Source organism: Salvelinus alpinus, chromosome 13, assembly GCF_045679555.1.
Source record: "Salvelinus alpinus chromosome 13, SLU_Salpinus.1, whole genome shotgun sequence".
Classification (NCBI taxonomy): domain Eukaryota; kingdom Metazoa; phylum Chordata; class Actinopteri; order Salmoniformes; family Salmonidae; genus Salvelinus; species Salvelinus alpinus.
The window spans coordinates 58272616-58294980 of NC_092098.1; the positions used below are offsets into that span (position 1 = coordinate 58272616).

The window sequence follows — 22365 nt, forward strand, 5'->3', positions numbered from 1 at the left end:
ATACACACCGCTCTAGCTCTGTCACCTTTCACCGCAGATGGGATGTCTCATGGTCTGATACACACCGCTCTGTCACCTTTCACCTCAGATGGGATGTCTCATGGTCTGATACACACCGCTCTGTCACCTTTCACCGCAGATGGGATGTCTCATGGTCTGATACACACCGCTCTGTCACCTTTCACCGCAGATGGGATGTCTCATGGTCTGATACACACCGCTCTAGCTCTGTCACCTTTCACCACAGATGGGATGTCTCATGGTCTGATACACACCGCTCTGTCACCTTTCACCACAGATGGGATGTCTCATGGTCTGATACACACCGCTCTAGCTCTGTCACCTTTCACCACAGATGGGATGTCTCATGGTCTGATACACACCGCTCTGTCACCTTTCACCGCAGATGGGATGTCTCATGGTCTGATACACACAGCTCTGTCACCTTTCACCGCAGATGGGATGTCTCATGGTCTGATACACACCGCTCTAGCTCTGTCACCTTTCACCACAGATGGGATGTCTCATGATCTGATACACACCGCTCTAGCTCTGTCACCTTTCACCACAGATGGGATGTCTCATGATCTGATACACACCACTCTGTCACCTTTCACCACAGATGGGATGTCTCATGGTCTGATACACACAGCTCTGTCACCTTTCACCGCAGATGGGATGTCTCATGGTCTGATACACACCGCTCTAGCTCTGTCACCTTTCACCTCAGATGGGATGTCTCATGGTCTGATACACACCGCTCTGTCACCTTTCACCTCAGATGGGATGTCTCATGGTCTGATACACACAGCTCTGTCACCTTTCACCGCAGATGGGATGTCTCATGGTCTGATACACACCGCTCTAGCTCTGTCACCTTTCACCACAGATGGGATGTCTCATGGTCTGATACACACCGCTCTGTCACCTTTCACAGCAGATGGGATGTCTCATGGTCTGATACACACCGCTCTGTCACCTTTCACCGCAGATGGGCTGTCTCATGGTCTGATACACACCGCTCTGTCACCTTTCACCGCAGATGGGATGTCTCATGGTCTGATACACACCGCTCTGTCACCTTTCACCGCAGATGGGATGTCTCATGGTCTGATACACACCGCTCTGTCACCTTTCACCACAGATGGGATGTCTCATGGTCTGATACACACCGCTCTGTCACCTTTCACCGCAGATGGGATGTCTCATGGTCTGATACACACCGCTCTGTCACCTTTCACCACAGATGGGATGTCTCATGGTCTGATACACACCGCTCTGTCACCTTTCACCGCAGATGGGATGTCTCATGGTCTGATACACACCGCTCTGTCACCTTTCACCGCAGATGGGATGTCTCATGGTCTGATACACACCGCTCTGTCACCTTTCACCGCAGATGGGATGTCTCATGGTCTGATACACACCGCTCTGTCACCTTTCACCGCAGATGGGATGTCTCATGGTCTGATACACACCGCACTGTCACCTTTCACCACAGATGGGATGTCTCATGGTCTGATACACACCGCTCTGTCACCTTTCACCACAGATGGGATGTCTCATGGTCTGATACACACCGCTCTGTCACCTTTCACCTCATATGGGATGTCTCATGGTCTGATACACACCGCTCTGTCACCTTTCACAGCAGATGGGATGTCTCATGGTCTGATACACACCGCTCTGTCACCTTTCACCACAGATGGGATGTCTCATGGTCTGATACACACCGCTCTGTCACCTTTCACCGCAGATGGGATGTCTCATGGTCTGATACACACCGCTCTGTCACCTTTCACCACAGATGGGATGTCTCATGGTCTGATACACACCGCTCTGTCACCTTTCACCGCAGATGGGATGTCTCATGGTCTGATACACACAGCTCTGTCACCTTTCACCTCAGATGGGATGTCTCATGGTCTGATACACACCGCTCTGTCACCTTTCACAGCAGATGGGATGTCTCATGGTCTGATACACACCGCTCTGTCACCTTTCACCGCAGATGGGATGTCTCATGGTCTGATACACACCGCTCTGTCACCTTTCACCGCAGATGGGATGTCTCATGGTCTGATACACACCGCCCTAGCTCTGTCACCTTTCACCACAGATGGGATGTCTCATGATCTGATACACACCGCTCTAGCTCTGTCACCTTTCACCACAGATGGGATGTCTCATGATCTGATACACACCGCTCTGTCACCTTTCACCGCAGATGGGATGTCTCATGGTCTGATACACACCGCTCTAGCTCTGTCACCTTTCACCTCAGATGGGATGTCTCATGGTCTGATACACACCGCTCTGTCACCTTTCACCTCAGATGGGATGTCTCATGGTCTGATACACACCGCTCTGTCACCTTTCACCTCAGATGGGATGTCTCATGGTCTGATACACACAGCTCTGTCACCTTTCACCGCAGATGGGATGTCTCATGGTCTGATACACACCGCTCTAGCTCTGTCACCTTTCACCACAGATGGGATGTCTCATGGTCTGATACACACCGCTCTGTCACCTTTCACCGCAGATGGGATGTCTCATGGTCTGATACACACCGCTCTGTCACCTTTCACCGCAGATGGGCTGTCTCATGGTCTGATACACACCGCTCTGTCACCTTTCACCGCAGATGGGATGTCTCATGGTCTGATACACAACGCTCTGTCACCTTTCACCGCAGATGGGATGTCTCATGGTCTGATACACACCGCTCTGTCACCTTTCACCACAGATGGGATGTCTCATGGTCTGATACACACCGCTCTGTCACCTTTCACCGCAGATGGGATGTCTCATGGTCTGATACACACCGCTCTGTCACCTTTCACCACAGATGGGATGTCTCATGGTCTGATACACACCGCTCTGTCACCTTTCACCGCAGATGGGATGTCTCATGGTCTGATACACACCGCTCTGTCACCTTTCACCGCAGATGGGATGTCTCATGGTCTGATACACACCGCTCTGTCACCTTTCACCGCAGATGGGCTGTCTCATGGTCTGATACACCGCTCTGTCACCTTTCACCGCAGATGGGATGTCTCATGGTCTGATACACACCGCTCTGTCACCTTTCACCGCAGATGGGATGTCTCATGGTCTGATACACACCGCTCTGTCACCTTTCACCACAGATGGGATGTCTCATGGTCTGATACACACCGCTCTGTCACCTTTCACCGCAGATGGGATGTCTCATGGTCTGATACACACCGCTCTGTCACCTTTCACCACAGATGGGATGTCTCATGGTCTGATACACACCGCTCTGTCACCTTTCACCGCAGATGGGATGTCTCATGGTCTGATACACACCGCTCTGTCACCTTTCACCGCAGATGGGATGTCTCATGGTCTGATACACACCGCTCTGTCACCTTTCACCGCAGATGGGATGTCTCATGGTCTGATACACACCGCTCTGTCACCTTTCACCGCAGATGGGATGTCTCATGGTCTGATACACACCGCACTGTCACCTTTCACCACAGATGGGATGTCTCATGGTCTGATACACACCGCTCTGTCACCTTTCACCACAGATGGGATGTCTCATGGTCTGATACACACCGCTCTGTCACCTTTCACCTCAGATGGGATGTCTCATGGTCTGATACACACCGCTCTGTCACCTTTCACAGCAGATGGGATGTCTCATGGTCTGATACACACCGCTCTGTCACCTTTCACCACAGATGGGATGTCTCATGGTCTGATACACACCGCTCTGTCACCTTTCACCGCAGATGGGATGTCTCATGGTCTGATACACACCGCTCTGTCACCTTTCACCGCAGATGGGATGTCTCATGGTCTGATACACACCGCTCTGTCACCTTTCACAGCAGATGGGATGTCTCATGGTCTGATACACACCGCTCTGTCACCTTTCACCTCAGATGGGATGTCTCATGGTCTGATACACACCGCTCTGTCACCTTTCACCGCAGATGGGATGTCTCATGGTCTGATACACACTGCTCTGTCACCTTTCACCGCAGATGGGATGTCTCATGGTCTGATACACACCGCTCTGTCACCTTTCACCACAGATGGGATGTCTCATGGTCTGATACACACCGCTCTGTCACCTTTCACCACAGATGGGATGTCTCATGGTCTGATACACACCGCTCTGTCACCTTTCACCACAGATGGGATGTCTCATGGTCTGATACACACCGCTCTGTCACCTTTCACCGCAGATGGGATGTCTCATGGTCTGATACACACCGCTCTGTCACCTTTCACCGCAGATGGGATGTCTCATGGTCTGATACACACCGCTCTGTCACCTTTCACCACAGATGGGATGTCTCATGGTCTGATACACACCGCTCTGTCACCTTTCACCGCAGATGGGATGTCTCATGGTCTGATACACACAGCTCTGTCACCTTTCACCTCAGATGGGATGTCTCATGGTCTGATACACACCGCTCTGTCACCTTTCACAGCAGATGGGATGTCTCATGGTCTGATACACACCGCTCTGTCACCTTTCACCGCAGATGGGATGTCTCATGGTCTGATACACACCGCTCTGTCACCTTTCACCGCAGATGGGATGTCTCATGGTCTGATACACACCGCCCTAGCTCTGTCACCTTTCACCACAGATGGGATGTCTCATGATCTGATACACACCGCTCTAGCTCTGTCACCTTTCACCACAGATGGGATGTCTCATGATCTGATACACACCGCTCTGTCACCTTTCACCACAGATGGGATGTCTCATGGTCTGATACACACCGCTCTAGCTCTGTCACCTTTCACCTCAGATGGGATGTCTCATGGTCTGATACACACCGCTCTGTCACCTTTCACCTCAGATGGGATGTCTCATGGTCTGATACACACCGCTCTGTCACCTTTCACCTCAGATGGGATGTCTCATGGTCTGATACACACAGCTCTGTCACCTTTCACCGCAGATGGGATGTCTCATGGTCTGATACACACCGCTCTAGCTCTGTCACCTTTCACCACAGATGGGATGTCTCATGGTCTGATACACACCGCTCTGTCACCTTTCACCGCAGATGGGATGTCTCATGGTCTGATACACACCGCTCTGTCACCTTTCACCGCAGATGGGATGTCTCATGGTCTGATACACACCGCTCTGTCACCTTTCACCGCAGATTGGATGTCTCATGGTCTGATACACACCGCTCTGTCACCTTTCACCGCAGATGGGATGTCTCATGGTCTGATACACACCGCTCTGTCACCTTTCACCACAGATGGGATGTCTCATGGTCTGATACACACCGCTCTGTCACCTTTCACCGCAGATGGGATGTCTCATGGTCTGATACACACCGCTCTGTCACCTTTCACCACAGATGGGATGTCTCATGGTCTGATACACACCGCTCTGTCACCTTTCACCTCAGATGGGATGTCTCATGGTCTGATACACACCGCTCTGTCACCTTTCACAGCAGATGGGATGTCTCATGGTCTGATACACACCGCTCTGTCACCTTTCACCACAGATGGGATGTCTCATGGTCTGATACACACCGCTCTGTCACCTTTCACCGCAGATGGGATGTCTCATGGTCTGATACACACCGCTCTGTCACCTTTCACCACAGATGGGATGTCTCATGGTCTGATACACACCGCTCTGTCACCTTTCACAGCAGATGGGATGTCTCATGGTCTGATACACACCGCTCTGTCACCTTTCACCTCAGATGGGATGTCTCATGGTCTGATACACACCGCTCTGTCACCTTTCACCGCAGATGGGATGTCTCATGGTCTGATACACACTGCTCTGTCACCTTTCACCGCAGATGGGATGTCTCATGGTCTGATACACACCGCTCTGTCACCTTTCACCACAGATGGGATGTCTCATGGTCTGATACACACCGCTCTGTCACCTTTCACCACAGATGGGATGTCTCATGGTCTGATACACACCGCTCTGTCACCTTTCACCACAGATGGGATGTCTCATGGTCTGATACACACCGCTCTGTCACCTTTCACCGCAGATGGGATGTCTCATGGTCTGATACACACCGCTCTGTCACCTTTCACCACAGATGGGATGTCTCATGGTCTGATACACACCGCTCTGTCACCTTTCACCACAGATGGGATGTCTCATGGTCTGATACACACCGCTCTGTCACCTTTCACCGCAGATGGGATATGTCTCATGGTCTGATACACACCGCTCTGTCACCTTTCACCGCAGATGGGATGTCTCATGGTCTGATACACACAGCTCTGTCACCTTTCACCTCAGATGGGATGTCTCATGGTCTGATACACACCGCTCTGTCACCTTTCACAGCAGATGGGATGTCTCATGGTCTGATACACACCGCTCTGTCACCTTTCACCGCAGATGGGATGTCTCATGGTCTGATACACACCGCTCTGTCACCTTTCACCACAGATGGGATGTCTCATGGTCTGATACACACCGCTCTGTCACCTTTCACCACAGATGGGATGTCTCATGGTCTGATACACACCGCTCTGTCACCTTTCACCACAGATGGGATGTCTCATGGTCTGATACACACCGCTCTGTCACCTTTCACCGCAGATGGGATATGTCTCATGGTCTGATACACACCGCTCTGTCACCTTTCACCGCAGATGGGATGTCTCATGGTCTGATACACACAGCTCTGTCACCTTTCACCTCAGATGGGATGTCTCATGGTCTGATACACACCGCTCTGTCACCTTTCACAGCAGATGGGATGTCTCATGGTCTGATACACACCGCTCTGTCACCTTTCACCGCAGATGGGATGTCTCATGGTCTGATACACACCGCTCTGTCACCTTTCACCGCAGATGGGATATGTCTCATGGTCTGATACACACCGCTCTGTCACCTTTCACCGCAGATGGGATGTCTCATGGTCTGATACACACAGCTCTGTCACCTTTCACCTCAGATGGGATGTCTCATGGTCTGATACACACCGCTCTGTCACCTTTCACAGCAGATGGGATGTCTCATGGTCTGATACACACCGCTCTGTCACCTTTCACCGCAGATGGGATGTCTCATGGTCTGATACACACCGCTCTGTCACCTTTCACCGCAGATGGGGAAGTGCGACATCGGCGGATGTGGTGGATTGAGGTGCAGCCCAGGTTAGAAAAACATCTCTAGCTTAAACTGACGTATTTGGGATTTTTTTATTATGTTACTTACGTTGATGCATCAAGGGTGTAGATTGAGAGAAAGCTAAATAAGGTTTAAAGCTGGACTCGTGTCCACTGACTGGACAGCGGCGATGACCTGGAACATCTGTTTCTGTGGATCTCGTTGTTCCCTGAAGACAACATCTTCCCCAGTAATACACTGTAACTCAGGTATTAAAAGACCTCAACCAGAGAAAACACGTGTTTTAATCAGGTGGCAGTAAAGAGGGAAGGACAAATATCCAGTGGCAAGAATTAAGCAAAAATGAAGGAGTGCAAGGTAGCATACAAAGACACATTAGAAAACCTTTTCAAGGACAAGGACAGTAGGAAAGCCTGGCAAGGGCTACAAACCAGCGAAATGACCTTGCAGGTTTGACATGTGTGATTTTACATCGCAGCAGAAAGTGGCCTTGGACAGTATAGACAGCATACCAGCTGTTGATATACAGATCTCTGTGAATGACGTCAAGCAATACTGTCAACGTGTCGACCCAGGAAAACCACATGGTCCAGACGGCGTCAGCAGCAAGGCACTTCAGGCATTACCATTCCAGAAGCTGTTCCAGCGGTCACTGAACACTGGGTTCATTACAAAGTTATGTTAGAAGTCACTGATTGTCCCAATACCTAAAAACAACAGGCCAAAAGAAAAGAACGATTTACGTCCTGTAGCCCTGAAAACCGTTCCCCGAAAAATTTTAAAATAAACAAATTCTCATCCCAATTAGACTCAAACCAATTGGCATACCGTGCCTCCAGGGGTGTTGATGATGTGTTACTGGTCATGCTGAACAATATCTACCAACATTTAGAAAAGGCAAATAGCCTAGTGGAAATTGTATTCATTGACTTCAGGAGTGTGTTTAAAACCATCCAACCCCACCTACTGTTGGATAAGCTGGTGAATTTGGGTGTGAACTCTCAACTGATCAAGTGGATAAATAGTTTCATTGTGAACAGTACTCAACAAGTGAAGTTAAACTCTGCATCTAGAACGGTGAATACGGGAGCCCCTCAAGGCTGCGTACTTTCACAGACACTGCACACTGTAGACACTGTACACACTGTAGACACTGTACACACTGCACACTGTAGACACTGTACACACTGCACACTGTAGACACTGTACACACTGCACACTGTAGACACTGCACACACTGTACACACTGTACACACTGCACACACTGTAGACACTGTAGACACTGTAGACACTGCACACTGTACACTGTAGACACTGTAGACACTGTAGACACTGTACACACTGTAGACACTGTAGACACTGTAGACACTGCACACACTGTAGACACTGCACACTGTACACACTGTAGACACTGCACACTGTAGACACTGTAGACACTGCACACTGTAGACACTGCACACTGTACACACTGTACACAAACGATTGTCAAGCCTCTGACTCAGCCCAAACGTTCCAAAATATTTCGATGACACCACTGTTGTGGGTTTCCTACACCCAGACCAAGCCTCTCAAGGTTTTCACAGAGAAACATCAAAATTCATCCAGTGGTGTGCAGATCACTTTCTTGAAATAAACGTTAAGAAAACAAAAGAGATACATTGATTTGAGAAGGAACAAAACACCACTACCGCCTACGAAGATCACTGGGGAATCAGTCCATAGACTCATTGCCTGCGTCCGTAATGGGTCTGCGGTCAAACGACCACCCCTCATCACTGTCAAACTCTCCCTAAAACACTTCAGCGAGCATGCCTTTCTAATTGACCTGGCCGGGGTATCCTGGAAGGATATTGACCTCATTCCATCAGTAGAGGATGCCTGGTTATTCTTTAAAAGTGCCTTCCTCACCATCTTAAATAAGCATGCCCCATTCAAAAAATGTAGAACCAGGAACAGATATAGCCCTTGGTTCACTCCAGACCTGTTTTCTTTGTGACTTGCGGTAACTCTGTTGTTCTAAATCAATAATTGTTTAGTGGTCTGAAAATGTGGGAAATATGACCTTGTTTGACCATGTTGTAGGTCATGTAACCGTTTGTTACATGCAACATGTTTTTGTGGACTTCACCTGACACATTTTGCTCTCCGGTTTGGTGATGAATCAACGGTATGGTTGAATTTATTCAGCGACTGTCTTCACATTGTCTCGGCCTTAGGCGTTTATAGCACGGTGTCAAGGCATATGAACTAACAACGCAGTTATCACAACACATAGGTTGGAATAATGGCTTGGCCAGTGATTTGACTCACATTCCACTACTGAGACGGGTCAGAGATAAGTCACAGATGCCGGTCTGCCCTAACAATGGGATTCGTTGTCCACAGAGCGGAATGGCGAGCTGTCGAGCTCCCACCAATTCTTCTCTTTGGATTGGTCTCCATCTTATTTCAATACTTGAGAGGTGCTGACGTCACCCACCTGTATTCAATGGAGAGTGAAATGTTACGCTAGCCTCATGAATATGCATAGGCAGTCTTGAATATCAACAGGGACAACTCCGATAAAGTTGTGTGAGTCTGGTGTGGGCTGACCTTGGCGTGATGTTTTGATAACCGTGTAATTCTCTCTCGAACAATATGAGTTTTGTCAATATATTCACCTCAATTTACTGTAAAACAATTGAAACGCTAACTAGCAACAGAGAATACCTCAGCAAGACTACAACTTCCTGCAGCGAGCTGTTGCACATCCTCTCTAGCCGACACGGTCAGCTCCGTTCACCAGCGCGATCAGGGAGCTGTTGCACATCCTCTCTAGCCGACACGGTCAGCTCCGTTCACCAGCGCGATCAGAGAGCTGTGGCCAATCCATGATGAATTCATGTGCTGTATTGAAATGAATTGACTAAAGTGTTGAACTTCTTCCACCCCCTTTCTCTCTCTTAGCTAGAGACTACACTTCAGCTAGCTCGTTAGGAGAGCAAAATATATTTTTGTATGACTTCGTCTAGATATGTTTGTAAAGTATGTCGACTTGTGTCTATTTCAGACCTTATGACATTTTTCAAGGATGAGCATAAGAGCATTAAAAGGGGAGGAGACCACCAGAAGTCTGGCCATGTGGAGAAGACCACCAGAAGTCTGGCCATGTGGAGAAGACCACTAGAAGTCTGGCCATGTGGAGAAGACCACCAGAAGTCTGGCCATGTGGAGAAGACCACTAGAAGTCTGGCCATGTGGAGAAGACCACTAGAAGTCTGGCCATGTGGAGAAGACCACTAGAAGTCTGGCCATGTGGAGAAGACCACTAGAAGTCTGGCCATGTGGAGAAGACCACTAGAAGTCTGGCCATGTGGAGAAGACCACTAGAAGTCTGGCCATGTGGAGGAGACCACCAGAAGTCTGGCCATGTGGAGGAGACCACCAGAAGTCTGGCCATGTGGAGGAGACCACTAGAAGTCTGGCCATGTGGAGGAGACCACTAGAAGTCTGGCCATGTGGAGAAGACCACTAGAAGTCTGGCCATGTGGAGAAGACCACTAGAAGTCTGGCCACGTGGAGAAGACCACTAGAAGTCTGGCCACGTGGAGAAGACCACTAGAAGTCTGGCCACGTGGAGAAGACCACCAGAAGTCTGGCCACGTGGAGAAGACCACCAGAAGTCTGGCCACGTGGAGAAGACCACCAGAAGTCTGGCCACGTGGAGAAGACCACTAGAAGTCTGGCCACGTGGAGAAGACCACTAGAAGTCTGGCCACGTGGAGAAGACCACTAGAAGTCTGGCCACGTGGAGAAGACCACTAGAAGTCTGGCCACGTGGAGAAGACCACTAGAAGTCTGGCCACGTGGAGAAGACCACTAGAAGTCTGGCCACGTGGAGAAGACCACTAGAAGTCTGGCCACGTGGAGAAGACCACTAGAAGTCTGGCCACGTGGAGAAGACCACTAGAAGTCTGGCCACGTGGAGGAGACCACTAGAAGTCTGGCCACGTGGAGAAGACCACTAGAAGTCTGGCCGTGTGGAGAAGACCACTAGAAGTCTGGCCATGTGGAGAAGACCACTAGAAGTCTGGCCGTGTGGAGAAGACCACTAGAAGTCTGGCCATGTGGAGAAGACCACTAGAAGTCTGGCCGTGTGGAGAAGACCACTAGAAGTCTGGCCATGTGGAGAAGACCACTAGAAGTCTGGCCATGTGGAGGAGACCACTAGAAGTCTGGCCATGTGGACAAGACCACTAGAAGTCTGGCCATGTGGAGAAGACCACTAGAAGTCTGGCCATGTGGAGAAGACCACTAGAAGTCTGGCCATGTGGAGAAGACCACTAGAAGTCTGGCCATGTGGAGAAGACCACTAGAAGTCTGGCCATGTGGAGAAGACCACTAGAAGTCTGGCCATGTGGAAAAGACCACTAGAAGTCTGGCCACGTGGAGAAGACCACTAGAAGTCTGGCCATGTGGAGAAGACCACTAGAAGTCTGGCCATGTGGAGAAGACCACTAGAAGTCTGGCCATGTGGAGGAGACCACTAGAAGTCTGGCCGTGTGGAGAAGACCACCAGAAGTCTGGCCATGTGGAGGAGACCACTAGAAGTCTGGCCATGTGGAGAAGTGCAGCTATAGTGAGGGACAACTTAGCGGTTTGGTCAGAGCCAGCATGAGGGATAACTTTTATCCTGTGTTGATGAGTGTAGCTGTTAAGTTCAGTTTGCGCATCTTATCAATACAATGTGTTCTATACAGCTGACAACATTCTACAAGGAAAGAATCACTTAATCAATGATATAATGATGAACCAGATTACCACGGATACCAGACTTAGATGAGTGATAACTCAGTTCTAGATTGTTGTCCTTGATGAGAATGAATTGCCTTTGTTTAGACATCCAACCTGTATTGTCGTTTCATGACCAGAGACACATCTTCAAATGCACAGTGTTTATTTATTCAGAGTGGTACATGCATTAATACAGTGAATTTATAGGATCCTTTATATGATTGATATATCAAGGTATGGAAAAGTTGCACTTGTCCTGATGTGAAAATGTGCTTAAAGATTCTACAGCTTGGCTCCCGAGTGGTGCAGCGGTCTAAGGCACTGCATCTCAGTGCTTGAGGCGTCCTCACTGGATGGTCTGGGATCCTGGGTGCCTCACCGGATGGTCTGGTAGAGGTCAAGTGTCCTTATGGTGCAACAGACCTTACCGTTGAAGAGGCAGTGAAGTCGAAGGATTTCTATATCAAGGAGCGAGGGTCTTACCGCCTCCGTAAAGACCATCCTTACTGGTACCAGGTCCAAGGTCAGCTCCACATCACTTGAAGGGACACCCGCTTCTTCATTGTGTGGACTACCAAAGCCTCCGTCACCTTCCAGCGTGACGACCTCTGACAGACTCATATTGCTCCTCCTGTCAATACCTGTTTTCAGAGAAGCCAATGGTCCCAAAATATTCCACATAGTTCATATGTAACAGTTTCCGTCCCTCTCCTCGCCCCTACCTGGGCTCAAACCAGGGACCCTCTGCACACAAAGACAACAGCCTCCCTCAAAGCATCGTTACCCATCGCGCCACAAAAGCCGCGGCCCTGCAGAGCAAGGGGAACAACTACTTCAAGGTCTCAGAGCGAGTGACGTCACCGATTGAAACACTATCAGCGCGCACCACCGCTAACTAGCTAGCCATTTCACATTCACATACACTAGGCTCCCAGAATATGTTACATTACATACAAGTTTTGCTCAAAGCAGCCAACTAAAGTAATGTAGTTAATTTTATCATGGGCACAGTGTGAATTTATATCTGTGATGTTCAAATGATTTATTACCCCCTGTGTCTTACATGTTGAAGGCCCCAGTCATCCCTGCCTGTATCTGGCCTCGTTGAAAACAAGTGAACAATGAATAAAGAGCACACACAAACAATAGGCTCCTATACTGAGCAAAAATATAAACGCAACATGTAAAGTGTTGGTCCCATGTTTCATGAGCTGAAATAAAAGATCCCAGAAATGTTCCATAGGCACAAAAAGCTTATTTCTCACAAATGAGTTGACATCCCTGTTAGTGAGCATTTCTCCTTCGCCAAGATATTCCATCCACCTGACAGGTGTGGCATTTCAAGAAGCATGATCATTACACAGGTGCACCTTGCGCAGGGGACAATAAAAGGCCACTCTAAAATGTGCAGTTTTGTCACACAACACAATGCCACAGATGCCAAGTTGAGGGAGCGTGCAATTGGCATGCTGACTGCAGGAATGTTGCCAGAGTATTGAATGTTAATTTCTCTACCTTAAGCCACCTCCAGCATAGTTTTAGGGAATTTGGCAGTACGTCCAACAGGCCTCACAAACGCAGATCACGTGTAACCACGCCAGGCAAGGAACTCAACATCTGGCTTCTTCACCTGCGGGATCGTCTGAGACCAGCCACCCGGACAAGCTGATGAAACTGGGTTTGGATGAGACATTTCTGCTGGAATGGAGGAATGATCAACTAGATTCAGGACAGTCTAGACCAGGGATCATCAACTAGATTCAGGACAGTCTAGACCAGGGATCGTCAACTAGATTCAGGACAGTCTAGACCAGGGATCGTCAACTAGATTCAGGACAGTCTAGACCAGGGATCGTCAACTAGATTCAGGACAGTCTAGACCAGGGATCGTCAACTAGATTCAGGACAGTCTAGACCAGGGATCATCAACTAGATGATCAGGACAGTCTAGACCAGGGATCATCAACTAGATGATCAGGACAGTCTAGACCAGGGATCATCAACTAGATGATCAGGACAGTCTAGACCAGGGATCATCAACTAGATTCAGGACAGTCTAGGACAGGGATCGTCAACTAGATTCAGGACAGTCTAGACCAGTGATCATCAACTAGATTCAGAACAGTCTAGACCAGTGATCATCAACTAGATGATCAGGACAGTCTAGACCAGGGATCGTCAACTAGATTCAGGACAGTCTAGACCAGGGATCGTCAACTAGATGATCAGGACAGTCTAGACCAGGGATCATCAACTAGATGATCAGGACAGTCTAGACCAGGGATCATCAACTAGATTCAGGACAGTCTAGACCAGGGATCATCAACTAGATTCAGGATAGTCTAGACCAGGGATCGTCAACTAGATTCAGGACAGTCTAGACCAGGGATCATCAACTAGATTCAGGACAGTCTAGACCAGGGATCATCAACTAGATTCAGGACAGTCTAGACCAGGGATCATCAACTAGATGATCAGGATAGTCTAGACCAGGGATCATCAACTAGATGATCAGGACAGTCTAGACCAGGGATCGTCAACTAGATTCAGGACAGTCTAGACCAGGGATCATCAACTAGATTCAGGACAGTCTAGACCAGGGATCGTCAACTAGATTATCAGGACAGTCTAGACCAGGGATCGTCAACTAGATTCAGAACAGTCTAGACCAGTGATCATCAACTAGATGATCAGGACAGTCTAGACCAGGGATCGTCAACTAGATTCAGGACAGTCTAGACCAGGGATCATCAACTAGATTCAGGACAGTCTAGACCAGGGATCATCAACTAGATGATCAGGACAGTCTAGACCAGGGATCATCAACTAGATTCAGGACAGTCTAGACCAGGGATCGTCAACTAGATTCAGGCCTCCCGAGTGGCGCAGTGGTCTAAGGCACTGCATCGCTGTAGCTAGCCGTGCCACTAGGGATCCTGGTTCGAGTCCAGGCTCTGTCGCAGCTGGCCGCTCCTGGGAGACCCATGGGGCAGCGCACAATTGGCCCAGCGTCATCCGGGTTAGAGGAGGGTTTGGCCGGCAGGGATGTCTTTGTCCCCTAGCGACTCCTGTGGCGGGCCGGGCGCATGCACGCTGACACGGTCACCAGGTGTACAGAGGAGGAAAATACAAAGAAAAAAACCAACCGGTCTTTTTCTACCACCATCTTTGAAATGCAGAGAAAGAGAAAGGTCATAGTTCTAGCCATCATCTGGTTGTAATTCCGATAGTGTCCACAGGATGGCAGCAGTGTATGTGCAAAGTTTCAGATGGATAGCGTGAAGTCCCCAAGTACATTTGGGCAAATCGTGAAGGAGACATTCGCATTAATATTCAATTTTTCTGAAAGAATATCATCAAATCTGTATACTTGGACTGAATTAGCTTTCCATGTATTAGTAGCCATATTATAAGTTCAATATTTACTAAACAACCAGTTTTCATAACTCAGAATATCCTTACAATTTTTGTCCAAAATGAAAAGGCTTGCTGTCGTACAAGGTTGGTAGCTACATTTTACGAAAAATAAATGGTTTCCGGATACTCCTGTAAAGCCCAGCTCATTGTAATCTAGCTAGCTTTGTTTGACCCAGATTGGTGCTTATTTGACAAAGATAGTCGTTCAAGTGATGGCCGCCCGCGTCATCGGCGTGCCATGAAGGCGTCGCTCTCTGACCAAATATGGTGTCCTATAGGATATACTACACCCCTAATGAAAGCTTTCTTAGTGTCCAACAAGCTTTCTCTACCCCTAACCTCGTTCTGAACACCTCCAAAACAAAGTGGTTTGGTAAGAAGAATGCCCCTCTCCCCACAGGTGTGATTACTACCTCTGAGGGTTTAGAGCTTGAGCTAGTCACCTCATACAACTACTTGGGAGTATGGCTAGACGATACACTGTCCTTCTCTCAGCACATATCAAAGCTGCAGGCTAAGGTTAAATCTAGACTTGGTTTCCTCTATCGTAATCGCTCCTCTTTCACCCCAGCTGCCAAACTAACCCTGATTCAGATGACCATCCTACCCATGCTAGATTACAGAAACACTTTATAGATTGGCAGGTAAGGGTGCTCTCGAGCAGCTAGATGTTCTGAACCATTCGGCCATCAGATTTCCTTATAGGACACATCACTGCACTCTACACTCCTCTGTAAACTGGTCATCTCTGTATACCCGTCACAAGACCCACTGGTTGATGCTTATTTATAAAACACTCTTAGGCCTCACTCCCCTGATCTGAGAAAAGCATTTTGCTTCACTCGCATTAACATCTGCTAACCATGTGTATGTGACCAATAACATCTGCTAACCATGTGTATGTGACCAATAACATCTGCTAACCATGTGTATGTGACCAATAAAATGTGATATCTCCTGCAGCCCTCGTTCTCCACATACACCACCCGTTCTGCCAGTCACATTCTGTCAGAGGTCCCCAAAGCACACACATCCCTGGGTCGCTCCTCTTTTCAGTTCGCTGCAGGTAGCGACTGGAACGAGCCGCAACAAACACTCAAACTGGACTGTTTTATCTCAATCTCATCATTCAAAGACTCAATCATGGACACTCTTACTGACAGTTGTGGCTGCTTTGTGTGATGTATTGTTGTCTCTACCTTCTTGATCTTTGTGCTGTTGACTTTGCCCAATAATGTTTGTACCGTGTTTTTGTGTTGCTGCCTTAGGTCTCTTTATGTTGTGATGTGTGTTTCGTCCTATATTTATTGAATAATTTTTTAAAATCCCAGGCCCCCATCCCCGCAGGAGACCTTTTAGTAGGCCGTCATTGTAAATAAGAATTTGTTCTTAACTGACTTGCCTGGTTAAATAAATGAAATGCATTGGTGTCTATGGGAGATATACTGTATATAGATGAACTGGGTGTGACTCTCCACAACAGCACCATAGTAGCTCATTTTGACTCATTTACATTTATTCAGCAGTCATTTCCACGGAAACCATATATCCAGCTTCACATCTTTGTGCGTTTCACTTGTTTACAGATGATGTCATGTAAATAGAATGTTCTTTATCAAGGGTTAGAAAACAAGAACATGTCCTGGGGAAGAAGGGGATTGGCCGAGAGCTTAGACAGGAGTGATGTCATAAAGCCCCACCTACTGTGTAAATGAAGATTCCACCAATCCTACATCATCATAGAAGGTACCAATAGATCAGCAGCATGGCCGGTTGGCTTGGTTCCCATCTAAAGACTTGATATAGGTGAGTGAACTCTGGCCAATCAATGAACAAACTACAAGGGAGAACATACAGCCAGCAGAACTGCAGACCTGTCAATGTGTTCACATACACAACATATGGTGCCTCAGAGGAGCTGGGGTGGTCTGAAGTGGGCATGTGAGTGAGTCTAGGGGCCATTCTCCATCTTACTTTGGCTTTTAACATCATCTCCAATACTCTGGGTACACACACAGCGCCTGTAACAGTTCCCTTTATAAACATGAGTGACATTATGGACTCTGGTCTAAACTAACTACCTGGTCGCAATAAATAAAGAGAGATGGAGAGGGGTGTTATACTCTGGGAGGGGAGTGAGTCCTGCCTCACCCCTTTAAGGGGGAGTGTCCGTGTGGTGGGCCAGCTAATCACAGAAGCATGATGAAAAGGTTTCCACCAATCAGATCAGCTTGCCGACGGCTGCAGCCAACCACAGCATGGCCTGGTGAGAGCGTTGTCCAATCAGAGCAGCATGGTGACAGGCTTCTCCAGGAACTTCCTGAACTCTGCGAGCCACTGAGCTCCGATCGCTCCGTCCACCACGCGATGGTCACAACTCAACGTCACCGACATCATGCTGGCCACGTCAAACCTACACACACACACACACACACACACACACACACACACACACACACACACACACACACACACACACACACACAGTATGATCACCATTAGTTTTAAAAGCCCTGTCCCTAACCCGTCAATATCATGACGTCACATTATGAAATCACATTAAATCATGTCAATGAGGACCCCATCGCTTCAACCTGTCAATCTAACCAGTGTCTCGTCAACCAGGCCTACTGCATCTCTGGTGGTGATGAAACCATCCACTCGTTAGTTTGACACCCCTTATATTTACCATTGTAGTACAGTGTAGTCTAGCATAGTAAAGTACAGTGTAGTCTAGCATAGTAAAGTACAGTGTAGTCTAGCATAGTAAAGTACAGTGTAGTCTAGCATAGTAAAGTACAGTGTAGTCTAGCATAGTAAAGTACAGTGTAGTCTAGCATAGTAAAGTACAGTGTAGTCTAGCATAGTAAAGTACAGTGCTGTGAAAATGTATTTGCCCCCTTCCTGATTTATTTTTTTGCACATCACACTTAAATGTGAGTTACGGAACCCCTACCTGTCCCAGACCTGCTGTTTTCAACTCTTAATGATCGGCTATGAAAAGCCAACTGAGATTTATTCCTGATTATTATTTGACCATGCTTGTCATTTATGAACATTTTGAAAATCTTGGCGCTCTCTAATTTTCTCCTTCTCTCTTTCTTTCTCTCGGAGGACCTGAGCCCTAGGACCATACGTCGGGACTACCGGCCGTGGTGACTCCTTGCTGTCCCCAGTCCGCCTGGCCTTGCTGCTATTCCAGTTTCAACTGTTCTGCCTGCGGTTATGGAACCCCTACCTGTCCCAGACCTGCTGTTTTCAACTCTTAATGATCGGCTATGAAAAGCCAACAGATTTATTCCTGATTATTATTTGACCATGCTTGTCATTTATGAACATTTTGAAAATCTTGGCTCTCTCTAATTTTCTCCTTCTCTCTTTCTTTCTCTCGGAGGACCTGGGCCCTAGGACCATGCGTCGGGACTGCCGCCCGTGGTGACTCCTTGCTGTCCCCAGTCCGCCTGGCCTTGCTGCTATTCCAGTTTCAGCTGTTCTGCCTGCGGTTATGGAACCGCCACCTGTCCCAGACCTGTTGTTTTTCAACTCTTGATGATCGGCTATGAAAAGCCAACTGAAAATTATTCATGATTATTATTTGACCATGCTTGTCACTTATGAACATTTTTGAACATCTTGGCATAGTTCTGTTATAATCTCCACCCGGCACAGCCAGAAGAGGACTGGCCACCCCTCATAGCCTGGTTCCTCTCTAGGTTTCTTCCTAGGTTTTGGCCTTTCTAGGGAGTTTTTCCTAGCCACCGTGCTTCTACACCTGCATTACTAGCTGTTTGGGGTTTTAGGCTGGGTGTCTGTACAGCACTTCGAGATATTAGCTGATGTACGAAGGGCTATATAAAATAAAATTGAATTGAATTGAAATGTTTCAGATCAAACAAATGTTAATATTACACAAAGAAAACACAAGTAAACACAAAATGCAGTTAAGTGATGATTTTAATTATTAAGGGAAAAAAGCTATCCGAACCTTCATGGCCTTATGTGACAAAGTATTTGCCCCCCCCCCCTTGTTAAATCATGAATTTACTGTGGTTAATCAGATTTTTTTGTAAAGCTGAGTTTAATTTCACTAGCCACACCCAGGCCTGATTACTGCCAGACCTGTTGAATACAGAAATCACTTCAATAGAACCTGTCTGACAAAGTGAAGTAGGACAAAAGACCTCAAAAAGCAAGACATCATGCCGCGATCCAAAGAAATTCAGGAACAGGTGAGAAACAAAGTAATTGACATCTATCAGTCTGGAAAGAGTTACAAAGCCATTTCTAAAGCTTTGGGACTCCAGCGAACCACGGTGAGAGCCATTATCCACAAATGGAGAACATTTGGAACAGTGGTGAACCTTCCCGGGAGTGGCCGGCCAACCAGAACTACCCCAAGAGAGCAGCGACGACTCATCCAAGAGGTCACAAAAAAACCCACAACAGCATCTAAAGAACTGCAGGCCTCACTTGCCTCAGTTAAGGTCAGTGTTCATGACCAGAAGAAAGAGACTGGGCAAAAATGGTATCCATGGCAGAGTTCCAAGGAGAAAACCACTGCTGACCAAAAATAACATCAAGGCTCGTCTCACTTTTGGCAAAAAAACATATTGATGATCCTCAAGACTTTGGGAAATATTCTGTGGACTGACGAGACAAAAGTTGAACTTTTTGGAAGGTGTGCCGTTACATCTGGTGTAAAAGTAACACAGCATTTCAGAAAAAGAACATCATACCAACAGTCAAATATGGTGGTGGTGGTGATGGTGGTAGTGATGGTGGTGGTGGTAGTGATGGTGGTAGTGATGGTGGTGGTGTGGTGGTGGTAGTGTGGTGGTGGTGGTGGTGGTGGTGGTGTGGTGGTGGTGGTGGTGGTGTGGTGGTGGTGGTGGTGGTGGTAGTGATGGTGGTGGTGGTAGTGATGGTGGTAGTGATGGTGGTGGTGTGGTGGTGGTGGTGTGGTGGTGGTGGTGGTGGTGGTAGTGTGGTGGTGGTGGTGGTGTGGTGGTGGGGTGGTGGTGTGGTGGTGGTGGTGGTGGTAGTGTGGTGGTGGTGGTGGTGTGGTGGTGGGGTGGTGGTGTGGTGGTGGTGGTGTGGTGGTGGTGGTGGTAGTGTGGTGGTGGTAGTGTGGTGGTGGTGGTGGTAGTGTGGTGGTGGTAGTGTGGTGGTGGTGGTGTGATGGTGGTGTGGTGGTGGTGGTAGTGTGATGGTGGTGGTGGTGGTGGTGGTGGTAGTGTGGTGGTGGTAGTGTGGTGATGGTGTGGTGGTGGTGGTAGTGTGGTGGTGGTGGTGTGGTGGTAGTGTGGTGGTGGTGGTAGTGTGGTGGTGGTGGTAGTGTGGTGGTAGTGTGGTGGTGTGGTGGTGGTGGTGGTGGTGGTGGTAGTGTGATGGTGGTGGTGGTGGTGTGATGGTGGTGGTGGTGGTGTGATGGTCGTGGTGGTGTGATGGTAGTGTGGTGGTGTGGTGGTGGTGGTGTGGTGGTGGTGGTGTGGTGGTGGTGGTGTGGTGGTGGTAGTGTGGTGGTGGTGGTGGTGGTAGTGTGATGGTGGTGGTGGTGGTGTGATGGTAGTGTGGTGGTGTGGTGGTGTGGTGGTGGTGGTGTGGTGGTGGTGGTGGTGGTGGTAGTGTGATGGTGGTGGTGGTGGTGTGATGGTAGTGTGGTGGTGTGGTGGTGGTGGTGGTGTGGTGGTGGTGGTGTGGTGGTAGTGTGGTGGTGGTGGTGGTAGTGTGATGGTGGTGTGGTGGTGGTAGTGTGGTGGTGTGGTAGTGTGGTGGTGGTGTGGTGGTGGTAGTGTGGTGGTGGTAGTGTGGTGGTGGTGGTGTGATGGTGGTGTGATGGTGGTGTGGTGGTGGTGGTAGTGTGATGGTGGTGTGGTGGTGGTGGTGGTGGTGGTGGTAGTGTGGTGGTGGTGTGGTGGTGGTGGTGGTGGTGTGGTGGTGGTGTGGTGGTGTGGTGGTGGTGGTAGTGTGGTGGTGGTGGTAGTGTGGTGGTAGTGTGGTGGTGTGGTGGTGGTGGTGGTGGTGGTAGTGTGGTGGTGTGGTGGCGGTGGTGGTGGTAGTGTGGTGGTGGTAGTGTGGTGGTGGTAGTGTGGTGGTGGTGGTGGTGGTGGTGTGGTGGTGTGGTGGTGGTGTGGTGGTGGCGGTGGTAGTGGTGGTGGTGGTGGTGGTAGTGTGATGGTGGTGTGGTGGTGGTGGTGGTGGTGGTGGTGGTAGTGTGATGGTGGTGTGGTGGTGGTGGTGGTGGTGGTGGTGTGGTGGTGGTGGTGGTAGTGTGGTGGTGGTGGTGGTGGTGGTAGTGTGGTGGTGTGGTGGTGGTGTGGTGGTGGTAGTGTGGTGGTGGTAGTGGTGGTGTGGTGGTGGTGTGGTGGTGGTGGTAGTGGTGGTGTGGTGGTGGTGGTGGTGGCGGTGGTAGTGGTGGTGGTGGTGGTGGTAGTGTGATGGTGGGGTGGTGGTGGTGGTGGTGGTGGTGTGGTGGTGGTGGTAGTGTGGTGGTGGTGGTGGTAGTGTGGTGGTGGTGGTGGTAGTGTGGTGGTGGTAGTGGTGGTGGTGGTAGTGGTGGTGGTGGTGGTGGTGGTAGTGTGATGGTGGTGTGGTGGTGGTAGTGTGGTGGTGGTGGTGGTGGTAGTGTGGTGGTGGTGGTAGTATGGTGGTGGTGGTGGTAGTGTGGTGGTGGTGGTGGTGGTGGTAGTGTGATGGTGGTGGTGGTAGTGTGATGGTGGTGTGGTGGTGGTGGTAGTGTGATGGTGGTGTGGTGGTGGTGGTGGTGGTAGTGTGGTGGTGGTGGTGGTGGTAGTGTGGTGGTGGTAGTGTGGTGGTGGTAGTGTGGTGGTGGTAGTGTGGTGGTGGTGGTAGTGTGGTGGTGGTGGTGGTAGTATGGTGGTGGTGGTGGTAGTGGTGGTAGTGTGGTGGTGGTGGTAGTGTGGTGGTGTGGTGGTGGTGGTAGTGTGGTGGTGGTGGTGTGGTGGTGTGGTGGTGGTGTGGTGGTGGTGGTAGTGTGGTGGTGGTGGTGTGGTGGTAGTGTGGTGGTGTGGTGGTGGTGG

At 49.1% G+C, this 22365-nt stretch overlaps 1 protein-coding gene across 1 annotated transcript in view; it reads right to left on the minus strand.

Annotated features, from left to right (window-relative positions):
• Positions 1 to 16820: 16820 nt before the first annotated feature.
• Positions 16821 to 22365, minus strand: part of LOC139537981 (dihydrolipoyllysine-residue acetyltransferase component of pyruvate dehydrogenase complex-like) — a 94168-nt gene continuing 88623 nt past the window's right edge. Inside the window, exon 14 of the mRNA XM_071339912.1 lies at positions 16821 to 17738. Coding sequence (XP_071196013.1) covers positions 17609 to 17738 — 130 coding nt within the window. The 3' untranslated portion in view covers positions 16821 to 17608. The remainder of the gene's footprint in view (positions 17739 to 22365) is intronic.